Here is a 22,881-nt window from a genome sequence, read left to right on the forward strand (position 1 = left end):
TATACCTTCATAGCTCTGTATTACAGGATAATCTTTCCTAATTGATCGGGAAGAGGGGACATGGTTTTGTTTGAAATTGGTGTGCTTTAGCCTTTTTCAAGCTTTCCCCATTGTATTTCCCCTTATTGGGAACAGCTGGCTCATGCCCTCTGCCCACTGATTTGTAGTTGATCCTTATGCCAAAATTACTGATCTTCCTTCACCCACAAGTAGGTGTTCTAGTCATTTTTTTATTGGAAAATATGTCTGATTATACACAGTACACAGAAATAAAGTTCCAGGTGTTTTCTAAGTAACAGAAAACTTGAGAACTGTTAAATTCTTGGTAGCAGTAAGGAGAAATAAGATAAAAATTTAAATGCATAAAATGGAAAAACTTGTAAATAAAAGTAAAAAAAAATCCAAAGTTAAGTGTGGAATACTGTTAACCAGTCAGAGGTGGGAGGTAATGGCGATTAACAGGGTGAAAGGACCCCAAAGTCATTCTGGTGCCTGATACCACTTCCAAAAAAGGGAGACTGACCGTATGTTCTGGCAGGTTATATACTACCTCCTGGTCCTTGGAGAGGTGAGTGGCAAAAATGCATGGCCCAGGCATCCTCCCCAGGGAGAAGGGCACTGAAGCCACCTCCCAGCTGCAGAGACACTTGAGCCTTATACTCACCAGTGGGTCAATGGCGGCTGATAGCAAGCAAAGGCAGAATGTTAAGTTCACTTAAGAAGGTAAAAAAGCCAACTACACATTTTGGTCCCCCTGAAAACCCTAGATTATTTGGATTTAGTGATCCAGAACGATCTGTACTGTGTAATTTATGTTGTCCTGTGACACACAGCATCTTCCCAAACAAGTATTTCTGTACCTTGTATTTAACTGAACTCCTGTTCTCATCTTGACCGGAATATGCCTATTTCTTATTCTAACTCTTCCACATGATTAGGAATTGTACCCCGGGTAGTGGTGGGCTCTGAGGGGCAGCCACTGAGTCAGATGCCAGCTAGGAACTCAACCAGCACGGGGCGGAAGCTTCCCTCTGTGGGAATTTATGAGCTAGCACCTCACTGGTCTCAGCTCCTCTCTTAAGTAATGCTTCTGTGAACTCTATTGATCTGGAGTTTCATCTTAGTGATTTCAGCTACTGTCTGCAGTAACATCTGAGGGACTTCAGCTTCCCTGAAGTGACACTATTGCTCTCTCCTCTGAAGTAACCACCCAGTGATCAGCTCCTCTGAATTGCCCCATGACTCAGACTCCACTACAGTCTCTCCTTGGGGGTTTCAGCCATCTCTGAAGAAATACCCATGTGATCTCCAGTCCAGTGAAGGGACACCTCAGTGAGCTCATCTCCTAACATACGCCTTAGTGACCCCAACTGCTCTGCAGTACGTTAGTGACATCAGTCCCTTTCAGAAGGAGCCTATCTCCTTGCTGAGGTAACACCAGCTACTTCAACTTCCAGAGTTTCACCTGTGATGTTATCTTCTCAGCAGTATCACAGCGAGGGGAAAAGGAGCTTTTATCAGTGTCAGTGTGTTGCCGTGCCCTCGAGGATCAACTCTAGTCCTTCATTTCTCCTGAGAAGCTTGAGAGAGAGAACTGAAAAATTATGAATAGGTTCATTTTAGTATATGATAATGTATACCAGAGTCTTCTTGGCATGTAAAAAAATAAAAACCTCAAACACAGGAATGAAAATTTTAGATCATAAAAAATATGTATCAAAGAATGGTCTTTTCAGTAAAACTTTTTTGGGAAACACCACAATGTGCAAAGAGGCACCCAGCTGGTGTAGCAGCTATAAGATCTGGGCTCTGAGGGCAAAGCTCCCTTCCTACCCACATGGGATCCAGAGACCCAAGACATCCTATGAGTTCCAGAGCGTAAGGTCTGTAAGTCATAAGGGTGGGTTTTGAGGCAAACATCCATTTTTGAGTTGAATTTTCACTAAAAAGTTAGGACATCCCTCCTCATCTTGAATAAAGTTCAAACACCAGATGAAGTGTTTTCTCACTAATATTTAGACTTTTTCTTTTTTTCATACAAAACAAGTGGTTCCACACACTTAGCATTTCTAGCCATATTACATTATGATACTTGATGACAATCTTTTTTTATATCATTTTATCCACACACTTTAGTGTTTTCACAGAATACTGCACATAATCCAATTCTAATTTTAGAGGGAATAATTAGAATAGTTACTGTTTTTAGGAAAGGCATGTAATATTCTAAGCAAAATCTTTATTTAGAATGTAAGAAAGTTTCATTGTGATAGTAATCCTTATGTCTTCAATTCCTTCAGTTTCTTCTAATAAACTTTCTAATGTTAAAGAATTATGGGTGTCTTTACCAAAATTTACCATAGTTGTGTCATTTACTCTTCAATATAACTTCAAGATGTTGGGAAAAACAAAACAGGCATGCTCTGTCATTCTTCCGTAGGAACATGCTCAGTGCTTTTCTTTGGAGTTACTTGTGACACTAAATGACCAATGGCATCCCACGGAGCTACCAGAACCTTCTCCTAGGCTGGGGGGGCGGGGCGGGGGAGGGGAGTTCTCCTAGTGGCAGAGGAGGTCACAGCTTCCTGTGCACCTTCTGGTGCTGGATCAGGTGACCGTGCTGGTTGAAGGCGCGCCCGCACTCCCCGCACTCGTAGGGCCTCTCGCCCGTGTGGATCCTCTGGTGCTGGATGAGCACGGAGTACTGGCTGAAGGCCTTGCCGCAGCGGCTGCACTCGTAGGGCCGCTCCCCAGTGTGGGTCCGCAGGTGCACGATCAGTGTTGCTTTTAGGCTGAAGGCCTTGCCACACTGTGCACAGCGGAAGGGCCTCTCGCCTGTGTGGATCCTCTCGTGCTGGACCAGAGACCTGCGGGCGCTGAAGGCGTGTCCACACTCGCCGCACACGTAGGGCTTCTCCCCGGTGTGCACCCGCTGGTGCTGGGTCAGGTGAGAGTGCTGCACGAAGGCCTTCCCGCACGCATAGCACCCGTAGGGCTTCTCCTCTGTGTGGATGCGCTCGTGGTTCATCAGTGTGGAGCGGTGGCTGAAGGCCTTCCCACACTCGCCGCACTCGTAGGGCTTCTCCCCAGTGTGCACGTTGTGGTGCTGGATGAGGACGGAGCGGTCGCTGAAGGCCCGGCCGCACTCACTGCAGGTGTAGGGCTTCTCCCCGGTGTGCACCCGCTGGTGCTGGAGGAGCGTCCTCTTCACGCTGAAGGCACGGCCGCACTGTGCGCACTCGTGTGGCTTCTCCCCAGTGTGCACCCGCTGGTGGCTGCGCAGGACGGTGCTGTGGTTGAACGCCTTCCCGCACAGTGGGCACACGTAGGGTCTTTCTCCCGTGTGGATCCGCTGGTGCTGAATAAGATGCGAGAGCTGAGTGAATGACTTCCGACACTCAAGACACTCATGTGGCTTCTCTCCCGTGTGTATCTTGTGATGCTGAGCAAGATCTGAGCTCACTCGAAAGGCCTTTCCGCATTCGTTACACTCGTAGGGCTTCTCGCCGGTGTGGATTCTCCTATGTTTACTGAGGACAGAGCTCTGGCTGAAGGCCTTCCCACACACACCACACACATAGGGCTTCTCTCCAGTGTGTGTTCTCTGATGCTGGAGGAGATGGGAGCTCCGACCAAAGCATTTCCCACACTCGGTGCACTTGTAGGGTCTCTCCCCACTAGGAACAGCCTGATTCTGAGAGAGAGGCACACTCTGGCTCAAGACCTGAACTTCAGGTGGGCCAACAGGGCTTGGACTCACACAGAAACTCTGCTCAGGTTCATAACTTTTTTGATCAATCCATCCTTTGGGTGCTTTCCCCAGGATCACCGATATTTCCTCTGAAATAAATGGCTTCCGACTCACGTCCCTATTTTGGTTCTCTCCCTTGTTTTCATATTCTGAAACAACAAAACCAAAGTACAAATATTAACTCAAATGTCAACCCACTCAAAACAGCAGAGCAAAGTGCAACCTGAAGGTGTTTAGCTGACAACAGGTGGCCATCAGGGGTGCGGTCCCTGAACGCACATGGATACACATTTTCTGCAGTGCAGAAAAATCACAACTGTGTCCAATAATTAGAAATGTGCCCAGGCTCACAGGGCAGTTTAAGGGACAGGTGTGACCTGTAGTCTTGAGTCATCCCCCCGCCCCCCACTGCGTGAAGTGCACGTGTCACACAGCAGCAGGGCTACAGCCCATTACCACCTGAGTCCCGCCTTCCTTGGAGTCCTTGTGGTAAGAATACACGTAGGACCCCACCCATGACTGCAAGGAGCTTTGTGGGGCTGACAGCAACACAGGAACAGAGAAGCCTAGTGTCAGGCTGGTAGATGTGTGAACTCTTGTGTGCATGTCCAACAGACACAGGACCAGAAGACTTATACATGGGGGACTGTGACCTCTTCTTTGTGGAGAAGGCACTGGGGGGCAAGATGAAACCGAGACACAATGGGAGTCTTGCCATGTCTAGGCTGGAGAGGAGTCCTGTAGGGCAGCAGTGAGCACTGCAGAGAAGACTAGGGTAGAGGTTTTTAGTACCAGGTTGGGGGATCTACAGGATGTGCTGATAACTTTTAAAAAAATTTTTTTTAACATATATTTATTTTTGAGAGACAGAGCATGAGCAGGGGAGGGGCAGAGAAGGAGACACAGAATCCAAAGCAGGCTCCAGGCTCTGAGCAGGCGTTCAGCACAGAGCCCGATGTGGGGCTCAAACCCACAAAGCATGAGATCATGACCTGAGCTGAAGTTGGACACTTAACTGACTGAGCCACCCAGGCACCCCAATTTTTTTTAAGAAAGCTCTATGCCCAATGTGGGGCTTCAACTCACTACCCAAGACCAAGGACTACATGCTCTACTGACTAAGCCAGCCAGGTGCCCTTGAGAACAGGTTTCTTAAATCTTGGAAACCAAACCGTTGAGATGACAAGATGCCACTCAAAGACCAAAACTTCTCAGGGGTGTACAGGGATGCTGTGGGAGGATGGGGTGCGCTCATGGAGTGATCTTCATCAAGGACGTTCAACAGGGTGTCAGGCCCATAAGCAAGAGCTAACTCTGCATGAGAGCAGCCAGGCCTCCTTGTGGACTCTCAAGTGCCCAATCCAATTTCAACCCTGCAGTTTAGGAGGCCAGCTCCTCACACCATGCTGCCACCCCAGCTTCCCAAAGACCTCTGCCAGGAACAGCGTTAGACTGCTGCACTTGAATGGAATTTCAGAGTAAGAATCCCTCTGGGCAGGGGAAGATCTGAGGGAATTCTCTCTCTCAAAGGCGTACTCAAGGTCTATGACAGGTACTGGCGGGGGGGGGGGGGGGGAGGAGGGCAGCCTTGAGGGGAAATTTACAAATGCCAACCTAGCTGTACCCAGAGATCCTGAGCTAGGATGGCATCCAAGTGTGCATATGAACTGCTTCTTGGCTCTCCCGTCTCTCCAGGGGAGGTGGAATAACTTTTTCACTGGTTCATGTGGGTAAGAACTGGGTATTCTCAGCTTAGGGAACCATATTTTGCAATGTTCCTTCAGGTTCAAAGACCTACAAAGGTAGTAGTTTCCAAGACAGGGGCCTGTGTAAGTCCTTCCCTACCTGAATCTGGTGGCAAGTATGCTTCATTCCGGGGTTCTTTACCAGAAATGATGTGGACCAGCAATGATTTTCCAATTGTGTCCTATCTGTAATAAGGATATTTTCAAGTCCAATAAGCCCCCCACCTTGCTGGTAACAGCATTACTGAGATATAAGCTTCACTTTTTAGTAAGTTCCTAACTTGGTCTGGGAAGACATATGCTATATAGTGGGTCACCTGGTACCCCAAGCCAAGGGACCTTCTAAAACGACTTCTGACTGATGTTTAGAAAAAGATTTGGGCCAAGGTGGCCCATAAATTAAATATGCTTGGGGTGCCTGGGTGGCTCAACTGGTTCAGCGTCAAACTCTTGATTTCGGCTCAGGTCACTATTTCATGATCATGAGATCAAGTCCCATGTCAGGCTCTGCGCTGGGCATGGAGTCTGCTTAAGATTCTGTCTCCCTCTTCCTCTGCCTCTCCCCTGCTCATGCGGTCTCTCTCTCTCTCTCTCAAAAATAAACTTACAAAAAAAATTAGGACTACAAGAAATTAAATAAATAAAATACACTTGTTTTAATTTATGTTGCCTTTTGACAGACAAGGAATGGTTACCTTGGAGGGACAAAGACATACCAAATGTTAATACTTCTTGTAGAAGTTGGTAGCAGCCAGACTGAAGCAAGCCCTCAGCAGAGGGTCATCTGAGAAGAGGCAGGAGTGGGAAGTTGGGAGATTCCCAAGTGTGAGGGGCCTTGTAGAGGCTGGGGTCCCACTCCAGGCTAGATTAACCTGCTCTCCACACCCACCCCAGATTCAGCAGCATTCTGGACACAGGGGCTCATGTCCATGGTCTTCCCCCTAGGGGCTAGATCCAGAGGAAGCCTCCTTTGGTGGCTCAGGACTGCAAGAGGAGAGCACAAGCACCCACCTGAACCCTTCTCCTCGACAGAATGAAAGCTGCAAGTCACTGGGCAAAGGAAAGCAAACTTCTCATTCTAGGGCACAAACATCCCAATGGCTGGGAAGGGAAAACTACCCTTTACCCCTGAGGGAGGGGCAGGAAAATGATCATGAGCCCAGACATTGAGAAGTCTGCTTCAACTAGGGGAAGGGCTGTGACCCAAGAATACAACACCTGCCTAAAATTGAGGATGATCAGAACAGTGGAGCACACGGTCATCTCCTCCTGCTCCTATCGAAAAGGCCAGCAAGCACTGAGTAACAAGCAACAGAAGACTTCTGCTGGGGGTGGGGGGTGCTGGTGGCCAGAGCACAGAGGAAAACCCTCTCTTGCAGGCATACCTGGAAGACTGAAAGTCCCCACCCTATGCACAAGGAAATGCCAGAAGAACGGGAATCCAGTGGTATACTGAAGGCAACTATGGGAACAGAACCCAGCCAAACTCCTGACTCAGGCTTTCACACTAACCACCTAGTAGGAGGGGCTATGTTCCCAGACAGATATACTATTTACTTCTATATCTCCTGTCTTAATTAATGATAGCTGACATTCAATGAAATATTATAAGACACCCAAGAGAAAGGAAAAAGACTGCTTGTGTGTACACACACACAGAGTCAAGAGACTAAGTGACCAACAGGACCAGAATTAGAGATGACCCATACGTTGAACAATGTGAATGATCAGATGGGGAACCTCAGCAGATAGATTCTGTAAGAAAGGACTGGAAATGCTGGATGTAGAAAATATAGCAACATATGAACGCCTCTGATAGGCTCACTGCAGACTCAACCCAGATGAGGAAAAGACCAGTGGGCTTGAAAATAGGTCAACAGAAATTACCCAAAAAGAAACACAAGGACAAAAATGTATGAAACATAAAAATAAAATTGATATGGATCAATATCAAATGGCCTAACCTACATGTAGTTGGAATTGCAGAAGAGAAAGAGAACAGGGAAGTAAAAATATCTGAAAAGATAATGGCTGAGATTTTCCTAAAAATAACGGAAGACATCATAACACAGATTCAAGATATTAGTGTCACACATTTTGTTTTGTTTTTAATATGAGAGAGAGAGAGAGGGCGCAAGTGCAAGTGGGGGAGACAGGTAGGGGGAGGAGAAGAGAGAGAAAGAAAATCTTAAGCAGGCTCCATGCTGCCATGGGGCTCAATTCCCAAGCCCTGGGATCATGACCTGAGCCGCAATCAAGAGTGGAATGCTCAATCAACTCTGCCACCCAGGCGCCCTACAAACATGTTTTTAAAATACCAACTAGAGGGGCGCCTGGGTGGCTCAGTCAGTTGAGCATATGACTTCGCCTCAGGTCATGATCTCACAGGTCCGTAAGTTTGAGCCCCACATCAGGCTTTGTACTGACAGCTCAGAGCCTGGAGCCTGCTTTGGATTCTGTGTCTCCCTCTCTCTCTGCCCCTCTCCCGCTCATGCTCTGTCTCTGTCTCCCTCAAAAATAACATTAAAAATAAAAGAAAAAGAAAAAAACCTGACTAGATACATCATATTCAAACTGCCAAAAACCAAAGAGAACATCTTAGAGGTAGAGGAAAAACACAACACAGAGGAACAAATGTAAGAATTACAGTAGACTCCTCATCAGAAACAAGTCCGAAAACAATGGACTGACACCCTTGAAGGGCAGAAAAAGAAAAAACAAGTCAATTTACAAGCACCAATGGAGAGAACATCCAACAATCAAATCCAAACTAATGTTACAGGGAATTCTTCAGGCTGCAGAAATATACCCGACAAAGCTGGATTTATACAAGAAATGAAGGCTTTTGGAAATGGTTAAAGTGAAGGTAAATATAAAAGACTATGTAAAACGGTTTTCTAAATCACTCTAAGAGAATTGTCCAAAGCAAAAATGATTACACACTAGAGCATCTGGCTGGCTCAGTTGGAAGAGCATGGGACTCTTACTCGTGGGGTCATGACTTCAAGCACCACGTTGAGTGTAGAGATTACTTAAATAAACCTGAAAAAAATAGTTGTAATGGAGCAAATGTTTGTGTCTCTCCCCGCAAATTCACATGTTGAAGCCCTAACCCCCAATGTGATGGTATTTGGTGGTGGGGACTTTGGGAGGTAATTGAGAGTTAGATGAGGTCACAAGGGTGGGGCCCCCATGATGGCATCACTGCCCTCTAAGAAAAGACCTCAGTGAGCTTACTCACTTTCCCCCCACAAGCACACAGAGGCCATGTGAACACACAGAAAGTGGCCATACCGCAAGCCAGGAATAGAGCCCTCACCAAAGTCTCACTTTTTTTTTTTTTTTTTTAAATTTTTTTAGCGTTTATTTATTTTGGAGACAGAGAGAGACAGAGCATGAACGGGGGAGGGGCAGACACAGAATCGGAAACAGGCTCCAGGCTCTGAGCAGTCAGCACAGAGCCCGATGCGGGGCTTGAACTCACGGACCGCGAGATCATGACCTGAGCCGAAGTCGGATGCTTAACCGACTGAGCCACCCGGGCGCCCCAACTCACTCGTCTTGGATCTCCAGCCTAGGGAACTGTGAGAATGAAATTTTTCATGTTTAAGTCACTCAACCCATGGCATGGCTTGGTTATTGCAGCCTGAATGGACCAATAAACAAGTATGCTACCCCAACAGTCTTCTAACACATATGAAATGGTGTTTGCATTCTTTGAATGTTTGGAGATATATATTGTGAACCCTAAGGCAGCCACTAACCATCTGTTCTTTGTTCTCTCTTCTTTCTCCCTTTAAAAAAATTAAGTTACTTCTCATGATTCTATCTTATCTCCTTTGTGGCTTCTTAGCTTTTTTAATTTTTTTTTTTAACGTTTATTCATTTTTTTTTTTTTTTTTTTTTTTTTTTCAACGTTTATTTATTTTTGGGACAGAGAGAGACAGAGCATGAACGGGGGAGGGGCAGAGAGAGAGGGAGTCACAGAATCGGAAACAGGCTCCAGGCTCTGAGCCATCAACCCAGAGCCCGACGCGGGGCTCGAACTCACGGACCGCGAGATCGTGACCTGGCTGAAGTCGGACGCTCAACCGACTGCGCCACCCAGGCGCCCCCGTTTATTCATTTTTGAGACAGAGAGAGACAGAGCATGAATGGGGGAAGGTCAGAGAGAGAGGGAGACACAGAATCTTAAACAGGCTCCAGGCTCTGAGCTGTCAGCACAGAGCCCGACGCGGGGCTCGAACTCACGGACCGCGAGATCACGACCTGAGCCGAAGTCGGCCGCCCAACCGACTGAGCCACCCAGGCGCCCCCGGCTTCTTAGCTTTAACACTTCTTTTGATTATGATATAGCTTAGTGATTTTATTCAAGTTTATTATGTAAGGGGTTCATTGGAGTTTCTTAGATCTGTGAGTTTATGGTTTTCATCACATTTGGAAAGTTTTCAACCATCATTTCCTAGAATATTTTTTCTGATGCTCCCACCTCTGCTTTATTGGCTTCAGCTAGATATATTAGGCAATTTCAGATTGTCCCACAGCTCACTAATGTCCTGTGGTCTTTTTTTCCTTCCTTTTCCTTTTCAGTAGTTTCTAGGATTTTTGTTTTCACTAATCCTTTCTTATGCAATATCTAACCTGTCACTAATTTTACCCAGTAAACTCTTCATCTCATGCATTGTTTTCATCTCTAGAGATCAGAACTGGGCCTTTCATGTATCTTCCAAGACTCTACTTAACATGCTGAATATTCCCTCTAGTCCTTGAACATACAGAATAAATTTATTTTGTTTTCATGTCCTGGTCTTCCAAATCTTTTTATTTTTTTAATATTTATTTTTGAGAAGATAGCATGTGAGCAGGGGAGGGGCAGAGAGAAAGAGAAAGAGAAAGAGAGAGAGAGAGAGAGAGAGAGAGAGAGAGAGAGAAAGATATAGAAACCAAAGTAGGCTCCAGGTTCTGAGCTGTTAGCACACAGCCCAAAGCGGGGCTCGAACTCACTGACCATGGGATCATGACCTGAGTCTAAGTCAGATGCCTAACAGACTGAGCCACCCAGGCACTCCTCCTGGTCTTCCAATTCTATCACTGATGTCACTTCTGGTCCGTTTAACAGGACTGTTTTTTCTTCTAATTATGGTTGTTTTCTTACTTCTTTGAATGCTTGATAATTTTTTATTAATGCCAGATATTATGGATTTTACCTTGCTTCATGTTGGATATTTTTTATTTCTAGAAATTGTCTCGAACTTAAGTATTCTTGGTTAAGTTACTTGGAAGTTGCATGTATGGTTCTTGCCTTTGAACTTTGTTAGACCAGAACAGAATAGTGCTTAGGGCTCTTTCACCAGCCCTCCCCCCACCCCCCCCAACACACACACACACACACACACACACACACACACACACGTTAGTTCTCTAATTAAGGATTCCCTGTGAGTTACAAGTTTCCCACTCTTGCTGTTGGGAACAGATAGCATTCCCAGCCTTATGTGAGCATTGGGCACTGTATTTACTAGCCTATAGCTCTGCAGGCTAGAATTCCATATGGGTTCTCTGCTCAGTGTATCACAAGGCTGAAAAATAAAGTGTTAGTCTGAATACTCACGTGGAGGCTCAGGGAGTAAATGCACTTCAAAGTTCATTCTTACTGTTGTCAAAATTTAGCCCCTTGTAGCTACAGGACTAAGAGGACTGTTTCCTTTGCCACCCTCACCTCCTGATTGCTACCTGCATTCCTTGCCATGTGGCCCCCTCCACCTTCAAGGCAGCAATGGTGCATCAAATCCTTCTTCCCATTCTTTGAATCTGGCTTCGGTCTCCAACCCCCAGACCCCCCAGACCCCGATTTAAAGAGTTCTCCATTCCTTAAAGGCAAAAGCTTAACGTAACATAATCACGAGAATAAAATCCACATTCACAATCTTGAGGATTATGCAGGCAGGGCAGGTCCTGTGCTGAGAAAGAGAGCTCCGGTCTCTCTTCCTCTTCTAAGAACACTAATCATAGCAAATCAAGGTCCTACCCTTATGAGGTCACTTAATTACTTCCATAAAGCCTCCATCACCAATACATTCACACTGGGGGTCAGGGCTTCAACATATGAATGGGGGAGGGGCACAAACATTCATTCTATTATGAGGACCATCTTAAATCCTGGTTACCACAGCTACTACTCCTTCTAAAGAGGCAGCTCTTTCCTGGCTTTGGATTTCCTTGCTAATACTCAGGAAGTCTTCCTGCAGATCTCCAGAATTCTTTGTCACACAGACTCCCCTGTGGGACTTCTGGCCTCCCTGGCATCTCTGGACTCCTGGCAATAATGTCTTCAAGTCTGGGACACCACTGGGCTCTGCCAGGGTTCCCCTCCTTACACTGGGATCTTCTCCGAGTGGTGAGCTGGGACAATTGTAGGGATCATCCCTTTGTTTCCTGTCTTTTGGGAATTACTTTCCTTCACTGACTGACTTCCACTGAGAGAATGATGTCCAACATCTTGAGAGCCGAGGTTTCATATACATTGTCCAGTTTTTCAGCTGTTTCAAGTGAGAGGGTAACTACCATCTCTGTTTACTCCATCTTGGCTGGAAGTAGAAGCCCTTGTTGCTGCTGGGTTTTTTAATAGTTTTATATTAAAGGTTGGATCTCTAACCAATAACTTAATTAGGCATATTTCTGAGATTTCTAGAATTTTGTGTTACCTGGTGTTCTGCAACTTAATTGCCTCTCAACACTGTGTTCCTGATTCGTTATATTGTTCTACAACAGTTATCAAATCCCTTTCACTACAGTACATTCTGTTCTATTACAACACCATAGCTTATTTATCTGTCTAGTCTACTGCTGATGAACACCTGGGTCGTTTCCAGATTTTTCTATCTTGAAACATGCTTCTTTGAAGATTCTTGTACATGTTTCTTGGGGTTTACACACAAACGTTCTTACTGTACACTTAAGAGTGGAACATCTGCCATAGGGATCCATATTTTCAACTTCATTTGATAACGGCACACTGGTTTCCAAAGTGAATGTGCACGTTTACATCATCATTAGCTGCTTTATATTCTCAACCAAACTTGATAATGTCAGATCTATTTTTTTTTTGATACTGAAGGTCTAACATGGTATATCACAGCAGTTTTAATTTCCATGTCACTGATAAATAATGAGGCTGAGCATGTTCTCACATTTATTAGCCCTTTGATTTCCTCCTCTATCAGAACTTGTTCAAGTTTTGTGCCCACTTTTCTTATTTGATATTTCTGCATTTTTTAAATTCTCTTCAGAGCAATTATTAAGTGTATACACTGTTTTGAAAAATGGCAATACCAATAAGTTCTTCATTTAAAAAATCTGGGTTTATGGCCAATAAAATTTTTACACATCTCATTTTTTAAAAGTTATACTATATGTTTTTTAAACTGGAGAACACATGGTTTAGTTTGTTTTTTTTTTTTTTTTTTACTTAAGAAGCCTCATCTTCATAAAGTTAGCAAGCCAAAGAAATAATTACCCATTTCCATTGAAAAGTGTTTCTTCTATTGTTTGAAGCTTCCTAAATAGGTAGTGTCTTTCCTGATGCCAAAGTAACGAGATGAGCAAAATGACTTTAATAAATAATTGTACAAAAGGTTATTCAATCATCCATGGCATAAAAGCAACACATGACCAAACTTGCAAGAGCAGAGCCCTCACTTTCAGAACAATACAGCTTCAGCTGTTGTTTCAAGTACAGACTAGGAAGAATGTTTTACATTGGACAAAACAAAGGAAAAAAAAATTCCACTGAAACAAATTTTTAATTTAAAAAATCCCTCTCGGGGCGCCTGGGTGGCACAGTCGGTTAAGCGTCCGACTTCAGCCAGGTCACGATCTCGCGGTCCGTGAGTTCAAGTCCCGCGTCAGGCTCTGGGCTGATGGCTCAGAGCCTGGAGCCTGTTTCCAATTCTGTGTCTCCCTCTCTCTCTGCCCCTCCCCCGTTCATGCTCTGTCTCTCTCTGTCCCAAAAAAAAAAAAAAAAAAAACACGTGAAAAAAAATAAAAAACCCCTCTCCATGATTTTGTATAGAGTGTATGTATTGTATAACAAGAGCATACATTCTGCATCAGAGAACCCCAGGAATTTCTTTACATTCTGGTGAACCATCAGCATTAACACCTTCAGGGATTGTACTGGGTTAAAAAGATAAGACATACACCTACCCCATGGACAGGGTGAACTGTCTTGCTGCCTACAAGCTGCCGTGTGGTCACGTTTGGAGTTATCTGCAAAAAGAAAAGAGAGTTAAGAGAGAACAAAACAGTTTTTAAGAGTAGGAACTCCTGGGGCAGCTGGGTGGCTTACTGGGTCAAGTGATCGACTTCAGCTCAGGTCATGATCTCACAGCTTGTGAGTCCGAGCCCCGTGGTGGGCTCTGTGCTGATAGCTCAGAGCCTGGAGCCTACTTAGGATTCTGTGTCTCCCTCTCTCTCTGTCCGTACCCTGCTTGCACTCTATTTCTCTCTCTCTCAAAAATAAACAAACATTAAAAAAAAAAAAAAAAAAAAAAGAGCAGGAACTTCCTCCACTGGCTGTTACAGCAGGTAAGTGCAATTCACAGAGTTAAGACCACAGGCTCCTCGGGCAGAAGAGGCCCCAGGTGGAAGCTACTCTTGTTGTCTGTCACCTGTCAGTGTGCACAGCTGCCAGGAGCTGATCAGTCCAACTGAAGGAGGGCCAGCTCCCTTCACTCACCTGAATGGCCAATGCCCAAGCCCCCAGTCTCCTCAGCCCCTTGCCCATCCAGGACCCATGGCTCTTCTCCTCGCTCCAGCTGACAGATCACGTTGGGCTTTGATCCTGGAAGTCCTGCTCATGGGGAAGGAAGGCCTTTTGTCAGCACAACATCTGTGAACACCCCTACCCCACCTGAGTGACCTGTAGGCATGAGACAGACAGGTGTGATGTCCCTCTAGAGCTGTAACACCTGGAGGCAACCCCAAACCCCCCACCCCAGGTCCCTGCCCTTGGCCAAGCACAGAGACACAGAAGACGCCTGCTGAGGGGCCATACCCAGTGACACCACGTTGCCATAAGTCTCCATCATCACGTGTCGGTAGAGGCCCCGCTGAGCAGGGCCCAGGCGGTCCCACTCCTCCTGGGAGAGGAGCACAGCCACATCCTCAAAGGTCACCTTGGCCTGGAATGACAGGGGCTGCTGAAGGTTGGATTGAGTCTCCATGTCTGAGATGGAGCAATGTGGGTGGGGGGAGTGGAGATGCCCTGGGTCAGGGGGGAGGGGAAACACATGCGAGCAGATGGGTGGCATCAGGAAGGGGCCACATTGTTCAGGAGATACAGTGACACTCAGGCTGTCACCCAGAACCCTGGGCATGGGAGGGTTGCGAGGAAACCCAGGGGTGCAACAAAGGCCCTGGAGGCAGCTCACTTGGGGTCCTGCTGGTGGTGGTAGGAGCCTGGCTGCTGCCATCGCGTGATCCCTTGAGGTTTCCAAGGAAGGTGGAAGTCAGAGGAGCCTGTGGGGCTGAGGAAGAGGAGGGAGCACATGAGGGGCCCACCCTTGCCCCCACAGACCCTTGAGTTCTGAGGGAGTCCAGCCCCCACTGTGAACTCTTCCCATGGGCCCAGCCACAAGGTTTTGCTCTCCAGACCTGGGGTCTTTATGATCAGCTAGGGAGCTAGCAAGGACTCTGAGGCACCTGCTCAGGCCCACAGTCTAGGCACAAGGGCCCATGCCAGAGCATTCACATAGGTGTGAAATGTTCATCAGGTCTGGTGTGGGTGCCAGGCCAGGCTGCCTCCACAGACAATCTCCCAGTGAAGACAGGCTTTCCTCAAGGTCCACACTCCTGTGGGGGCCTCACCCCAGGTCTGGCATGCTTGGCTTGACCGTAACTCCTGTGGCCCCACTGACGCCTCAGTCTCATGTGGTTGTGCCCCAGTTGCCCTGATGCTCCACTGAGGCTGGGGTCATCAGCCTGGTGGTGGCTCCACCAGGGACTGGGAACGGAGGCAGGACAAATGGTTGATTTTGGAGGACTAAGTACAGAGTCACCCAGGGATTTGGTGACACCTGATGTGGAGGCCTGGGGGTGAGCGGGTTCTGGGGGCTTATCAGGCTAAATTAAGCTGAGATGTCTATCATACTCAAAATACGGGGGAAAAAAAAGGGGGACCAAAGGCTCTCCTAATGGGGGAATGGGGTTCACATCTTTTGGAGTGCCAAAGGGTGTCTGTAACAGGGACACAGAAGCCAAGTGGGCAGATCACTCTAGGAAAAATGGTACAAGATGGTGATCAACCTTCTCATGCATGCAGCTCAGCAGGTACCTCAACAAACAGGGTGCTTCATCTGTTTGTTTGATTTCTTTGTAGAATATCAGATGTATGTGTAAGTTTGCATGGACAACTTTTGGGAATACAAATCCTGAACTCCCAACTGCAGCTGCCTCTGCGGAACACAATGGTAGACTTATTCACCAAGAATGTCCATTCCCCCCAAATCTGTGTGTGCTTGTGTCAGTGCAACTCTAATTAGGATTCCAACAGGTGCCTTTTAAAGGAGTAAAACTACCTTGAATTCACATGAACGATAGATGGTGGATAATAGATTAAGAATAAAATTTGAAAAAAATGGGTGTGAGCCAGGGTGGGCCTGCCTCACCAGATCTCAGAACAAAGATGAGGAAGCCATTTCCACCACCCACTCCACCTCCTGCCCTCTTGGCAGTGTATCCAACACCCACATCCACTCGACCAGCTCACAGACTTGCCATCTCTCATTGTCAGTCATCTTCCCCATGGTCTCGTCCAGATACCTCTCCATGAGAGGTCTCCGTACCCCCACCCCACCAGAAAGTGGCCCTGGTCAGGGTCTCCCATGACTTCCATGTGGTCAGATCCTTGCCCCCTGTTGACAGGATGACACTGGTCTCTTGTGCTCCTGCAAGTTGGTCTCTACCAAGTCTCCTGGACATTGCTCCCTCAGCCAAGGCCTCCAGCCATCCTCACCTGTTTGAGAATTTGACCTTCATGTATAATACAGCTCTGGTCCTATGGGAACCTGGCAGAAGTAGTCATTGGCACTATGGCCCCACTGCAACTAGGCCAGGATCCAACGATAAACACCAATAGGAACCTCATTCAGGGCCTTCCCAGTGGGTACAGATGACACAGGAGGCATGTGGCACATGTGGCCATAAGGCCTTAAGCCAGACCAACTCCTGCTCCTGCCCATGCTTCTTCCTGCCCCACATCCTGCACATATCTGGCACTGGCCATGGTTATCCTACGAGCCTGAATGTTCAGTGGAGCCTAGGGTCTCCTTTTTGGTGCAGTTGAACTGGCAATCCCCTTCCCTCCAACTCAACATCTTCATGGAGATGTTCTTTGGCATCTCAGATACTTAACATCTAACACTAGGCTCCTATTTCTGCCCCCAGCTTGGTCTGGGCACCTCTACCCAAGACCCGATCCTGAAACTACCTTTCCTCCTCATTCTTTCACAGTCTACTCCAAATCCACTCTCCTAGTGCACCCAGAACCTGGCCCTGTTACAGCAGGGTCATGCATCTGCCTTCCATGGGAATAGCGACTGTCCTTGGCTTCAACTAACTTCCTGGCCCCTCTATGGCTATGAGGCTGCTCAGAACCCTGCTTGAACCTCCCCTCTGCCAGGGAGGCTCCCTCCCTTTAGCTGGTGCTTGGCCACATCACCTTCTCATTGAAGCCCTTCCTGACCCCTTATCTTGAGGGCCTCTGCCTTGCCCAGTCCTCCTTCTCCCTTCCTGTCTCAGCAAAGCAGCCATCAGGCCAATGTTTGCTGAGTAAGTGAATGAAATTAAAAAATCGACGACACCATACTCTACACCCTGTCTCAGAAAAGCCACCTAACAGTTATGTAGATGAACCAGACATGCCATTAGACAGTGGGAACTCCGCTGGAATGGATGAGGATGGTGTGACTGCCAACCCACAGTCCTTCCACACACAGGTCACAGACCCACTAAGAGAAAGATTTAGGTTGTGCTAGATAGACGACAGGGAAATGACACCGTGGGACACAGAGAGCATGTCCAAAATGTTCCTCTTTCAGAAACAATGACTCCAGGGCCATGAAGGGTATGTGTGTGCTTTGTCCTCACCCGTAAAACAGGAAGATCACATCCCTCCTCTGTGGGCCTCAAGAGGAGACAGTGCTCAGAACCACTGGGCGCAGAGTCAGATGCCGCTGGACCAAGTGTTATCTCATTCGATTAGACTAACTCCAAACAACCAGGCTGTCAACACGAGTGAGAAACAGAGGTGGGTGGAGAGGGCAAAGGAAAAGATTCCTACCTGGCGGGGGGGAGTCCTAGAAAAGCACAAAAACAAAGGATCTCTACCTAGATGACCTTCACACATTACCAAGTTAAAAAAAAAAAAAGCATACCACATAGTATGTGTTATACTATCACACAGTATTTTTACAACGATCTGAAGATTTGTGTCCTTTCAACATTCATATGGTGAAATCCTAATGCCCAGTAGGATGGTGGTAGGAGGTGAGGCCTTTGGGAAGTGCTTAGGTCATGAGTCTGGAGTCCTCATGATGGGATTAGTGCCCTTGTAAGAAGAGACTCCCACAGAGCTTTCTCACTCCTTCCACCACGTGAGGTCACAGCAAGAAGTCTGCAACCTGAAGGGGGCCTTCCCCTGACCATGCTGGCACCCTAATTTGGACTTCCAGCCTCCAGAACTTTGAGAAATGTCTGTTGTTTTATAGGCTACCCAGTCCACAGTAATTTGCTCTGGAAGCCCAAGGAACTAAGATGACTGTATTCTTTTGTTTTTTAAAAAAATTTTTTAATGTTTATTTATTTCTGACAGAGAGAGAGCGCATCAGCAGAGGAGGGGCAAGACAGAGGGAGACACAGAATCTGAAGCAGGCTCCAACCTGTCAGCACAGAGCCCGACGCGGGGCTCAAACTCACGGACCGCGAGATCACGACCTGAGCCAAAGTTGGATGCTCAGCCGACTGAGCCACCCAGGCGCCCCGACTGTATTCTGATTAAAAAAGAAAAAAAAAAAAAAAAAAAAAAGAACAAAATAAACACAAGAAGTGATACTAATTTTGAACAAGCCTGTGACTTCAAGCAAAGACGTACAAAACACTGTGCATCTCAAAACCAACAACTGTCAGGCAGGAAAACAGAGTCATCCAGGGTACCCAAACTGGCTTTTAACAAGCCGCCCTCTCCCCAACCCTGACCTCCATGATTCTGATGCCCTGTGAGATGCTCTGTGAGAAAAACACAGTTTAGACAAGAAGAGAGAACAGGTGGGCACGACAAGGCCTGTTTGGATGACTCCCCCAAGCCAGAATCACCACCACTGAGTCCCCAAACAGACTGTGAGCAAGGCCATGCCACCCCCACAAAGGGGCAAGCACAAAGAGCACCGTCCATCCACCAATCACAGTCATTCTTCAGATGCAGGAATTCCATTTTTGGAAATCTCCTCAGGGAATAACCCAAACAAAACCAGAACAGATCCATGTTCTCAGCAGCCCTGGATGCTTAATGGGACAGAAGCCACACTGCAGTGAGACACTCAGCCAAACAGAATCTAGCTCTCATGATGACTGAGCAGCCAGCTACATGGACAGGAACTAAAGAAGGGGCTGCAGAGATGCAAAGAGCTTAGAGTTTAAAGTTTACTATTATTGTTTTGTTTTGTAAGCTAAGCTTTAGGAACTTATCACCTTTGTTGGAATCCCTGATAGATCTGATGTAAAAGAACACGCATGTCTGTCCAAAGAGCTCGCACACAGTGACAGGCTAGCATGGGCATACCAGACGTGCGTGGTCTGGGGTGAGAGGCTCCCAGGATCTTCTTCCCTCAGTCCTCACCATCCTCACCCACAGGCTTTCCTGGTGGAATGCCCTGCCCCACCTCCACGGTGGAAGCATCTTCACAAAGGGCAGCTCCGAGCCATTTGCGAACACAAAGCACAACCCTGCAATCTTCCATAGGGAATGATCAAGCATCCAAACCAACAGCTTTCTTATACACCGGCAACACCTAGTCAGAAAACGTATAGGGGGGAAAATTCTGTTCGTAAATGGCAACAAGGAACAAGCTTAAAATGAACTTTAGAATGTGATGTTAATTCTGCCCACCGTATCCACAAAACCAAGGTGCCTAGAACCGGTGGGCCTGGAGGAAAAGCAGTGGCTACCGAACGGGGCAGAGCAGGGCCAAGTCTGTATAAACAAATGGAGAATAGATGAGACAATTCAAATTGCTCAGGAAAGATGATTCAATAAATGGTGCGAAGACAAAATTTTTTAAATGCTTTAGGAAAAGCAAAATTAAGCCTTTACATAAAATTCAACAAATCTCCCAGAAAGTAGAGGGAGGCAAAGAGATTTAAACAAACAAAAAAAATTGGCCAGAAAAAATTAGATCATCTCAGTCTAATAAATCCACTAGGCTAACTAATGAGTAAGAGTTGAAATTTTAGATCACATTTTAAGGACTTGAATACAAGTATAGATACATTTGTATTATTTTAGGTGGGAAGGGCTGTTCTAAGCAAACTAGCAAAAGCAGAAACCTGCTGGGCAGAGACTCCCACATTTGCTGCATGAAAATTAATACCTTATGCACATCAAAGCCACCAAATTCCAGAATGGGCCCAAAGACATGTAAGAATTTAATGCATGACAAAGTTGGTTTTCCAAATCAATGGAAAGATGAATTATTCAGTAGGTAGTGTTAGAAATAGCATAGAAGGAAAAAAATGAAGCTGGATTCCCAACTCACCCCACACCAAAATAAATTCCAGATGGATCCAGCATTGCACAAGTACCAGAGAAAAACAAGAGTCTATTTTAAAAATAATCTTGGCGTGGGGAAAGTCTTTTAAGACATAGCAAAGCTCAAAAGCCTTCGGAGTAAATATGTTACGATTAAAAACTTGAAATCTCTTCAAAAAACCCCAAACCAGAACAAAGCACCATAACTGGAGTCAAATGTCAGTTTGTGAAGAGTGTTTTCAACATATACGGAAAAGAGTATGAGCTGGCAGATCACAAAGGAAATACAAAGGAAAACAAAAAAGGAAATACAAAGGCACACGAACAGTTTCAACCTCACCAGTCATCGGGGAACGGAAATTAAAACATTCATGTGACAACAATGCGGGGCGGGCGGTCTTAAGGCCCCAGCCTCCCCCTCACTCCGCCTCCGAGTCCACCCTGCACAACACCGGGTGTACAAAACCGACGGAACGCACCGCCACGAAGACAGTTTGCAAGCGAAAAATCTAACAAGTATCGACCGTTAGAGCATGGCCACCCCTCTGCCCCCCGAGCTTCCCTTTTAGGTGAATAACAGAAAACAGCGCACGCAAAATCCAGAAAGGGTACAAAGGAAACCAGCCAGTGCTGCCTCTGCGCACACTGGCAGGCTGTTCCCAACGACGATTTCCAGTTTTTCTATTTTTCTCACACGTTAACATTTTAAAAAATGCATGTTATTTTCTACTGAAATCTTAAAAAGCAAATAATAAACTAGGGAAATATTTGCAAACCATGTTAGAAAAGGTTGGTCTCGTTCACTAAAAAGGGGCTCTTACAAGGTAGTAAGGAGAAGAGCACGGATAGAAACATGGAGAAAGGATGTAAAATTAGGAAAGTACTTTGAGCCAACGAGATACCAACGCCGTTCGGACGCGGAGAAACGGCTTACTGCGAACGGCACAGGCGCTCCTGCCGCCGCGGGGTCCGGATGGGCTTCTCAGCCTCTGGTTCTGTATTTTGGGGAGACCTTGAGCGAGCCGGGGACTCGCGGGTCGCTGACCACCCTTCCCGGGGCAATCGCGCCGCCGTTCTCTTCGCCGCGGCCGCGCCGCAAACCTGCACCTCCTGCCAGCGCTCGCCGTCCGCGGGGGAGGGGGCCCGGGAGGGTCGGAGGGGGGCGGTGAGGTGTCTCAGGGCCTGGAGCGGGGGGGGGGGGGGGGATTCCGGGCGTGGCAGGGCCGGAGGGCTGAGGGCCCGGAGACTGGGTCGCAGGCAGCCTGGTGTGTGTCAAGGGTAAGGGGAGAGGGTTCTGGGGCGTGGCAGGGGCCGAGGGGCGGAGGTCGGGAGAAGCCCGGGTGTGAGGAGCGGAGAGAGGACTGGGATGCGGCAAAACGCTGGGGGAGAGGGGGCTCAGAATGGGGTCCGAGGAGGGGAAGGAGCCCACCGCTCGCCCGCAGGAGGAACCCGGCAGGAGGGGCGGAAGCGGAGCGTGCCCGCGGGGAAGTGCCCTGTCCGTGAGGACGACCCGGCTCCAGCGCGCGCGCTGGCAGAAGGGCCCGGGCGCCAGTGCCCACGCGGACCTCCAACTCACCTTCCACGCCGCAGCCTCACGCGCGAAGGGACGGACGCCCGCAACGCACTCAGACAAAGGGGACGCCCCGCCTGGTCTGCGCATCCGCCAATCCCTGGGGGCCCCGCCTCCTCAGTCCCCGCCCACGCCCCCGGTCACCAGTCCTGGAGCGGACACCTCCCAGTCGTCCCCGCCTTCCCCGCCGGCGCCATTTTCCTGACTGACAGCGAGGCCGCTTTCTGCGGAGCCACCGAGAGGCGAGATCTCCCGCGCGCCTAGAGAGGCCACACCGCACTCCGGCCTCGCATTTACCGCACTTCCGGCGGTCCTGTGGAAAGTTCTAGTGAAGCTTCCGAGCATCGGACCCACGGGCCACCTAGTGCCTGTAGAGTCGGGTTTCAGGCTTGTGTCCAGGCGGGTTCCTTTTCCGCTCCTAACCGGGTGCCACCCCCTCTGAACGTGCCTCCTCGTTCCTGTGCCCTGGGACCCGCCGAGGACCTAGCGGTGGTCGTCACGTGTGACAGTGACCGCCTCCTCAACCACTTGCACTGCTGTTCACGGACTTTTTTGGGGGCGGGGGGGGGGCCGTGAAGCCTCGGTCCGTGAGGGCGTTGCACGGTGCGGTAGCAACTCCCGGGAGAGGAGGCTGAGACAGCCACGGCTGGAATGCTTAGTCGTGTTCTAGAAAAACTAGAACGGTGAGGGCTTTCTTGGAGGAGCGGTTGGGGAGCCGGAGGAAGAGTTGGCCATCTCGCCTTTTCGGATAAGCGACCCTGGGTTGGGAGTAGGACTCCCTAACTTCAGGCAGGGATGGGAAGAAAAATTAAGGAGGAGGGGACAGAGAGTCCCTCAACAGTGACACCCTTTCCTCTTTCCTTTTTCCTTTTAGCTTTTTATTATAGAAACTTCCAAAGATAGGCAAAGGTAGACAAAGTAGTGTAATGAACCCCACGTGTCCATCAAACAGTTGAAATGGGCAGTGTCTTCACCTATTTCTCTGGTTATTTCTTTCGTCAATCCCGTAGAG

General features: G+C 47.8%; 1 protein-coding gene across 6 annotated transcripts; it reads right to left on the reverse strand.

Moving 5' to 3' along the window:
• Positions 1 to 212: 212 nt before the first annotated feature.
• Positions 213 to 21,932, reverse strand: ZNF250 (zinc finger protein 250). Of its 6 annotated transcripts, XM_047842176.1 has the most exons (7): positions 21,876 to 21,932; positions 17,644 to 17,778; positions 14,928 to 15,023; positions 14,552 to 14,693; positions 14,234 to 14,347; positions 13,702 to 13,764; positions 213 to 3,900 (listed from the first exon to the last, which is right to left on the reverse strand). In XM_047842176.1, the coding sequence occupies exons 3-7, from the start codon at positions 14,967 to 14,969 to the stop codon at positions 2,576 to 2,578; spliced, it is 1,686 nt and encodes a 561-aa protein (XP_047698132.1). In that variant the 5' UTR covers positions 14,970 to 15,023; positions 17,644 to 17,778; positions 21,876 to 21,932; the 3' UTR covers positions 213 to 2,575. The 6 variants fall into 6 exon arrangements, with proteins under 6 accessions (XP_047698132.1, XP_047698133.1, XP_047698130.1 ...); XM_047842177.1 differs by lacking the exon at positions 17,644 to 17,778 and having other exon boundaries at positions 14,552 to 14,678; positions 21,876 to 21,931; XM_047842174.1 differs by lacking the exon at positions 17,644 to 17,778 and having other exon boundaries at positions 21,876 to 21,931.
• Between the last annotated feature and the right edge of the window lie 949 nt (positions 21,933 to 22,881).

This window comes from Prionailurus viverrinus, chromosome F2 (genome assembly GCF_022837055.1).
Source record: "Prionailurus viverrinus isolate Anna chromosome F2, UM_Priviv_1.0, whole genome shotgun sequence".
In the NCBI taxonomy this organism is placed as follows: Eukaryota; Metazoa; Chordata; class Mammalia; order Carnivora; family Felidae; genus Prionailurus; species Prionailurus viverrinus.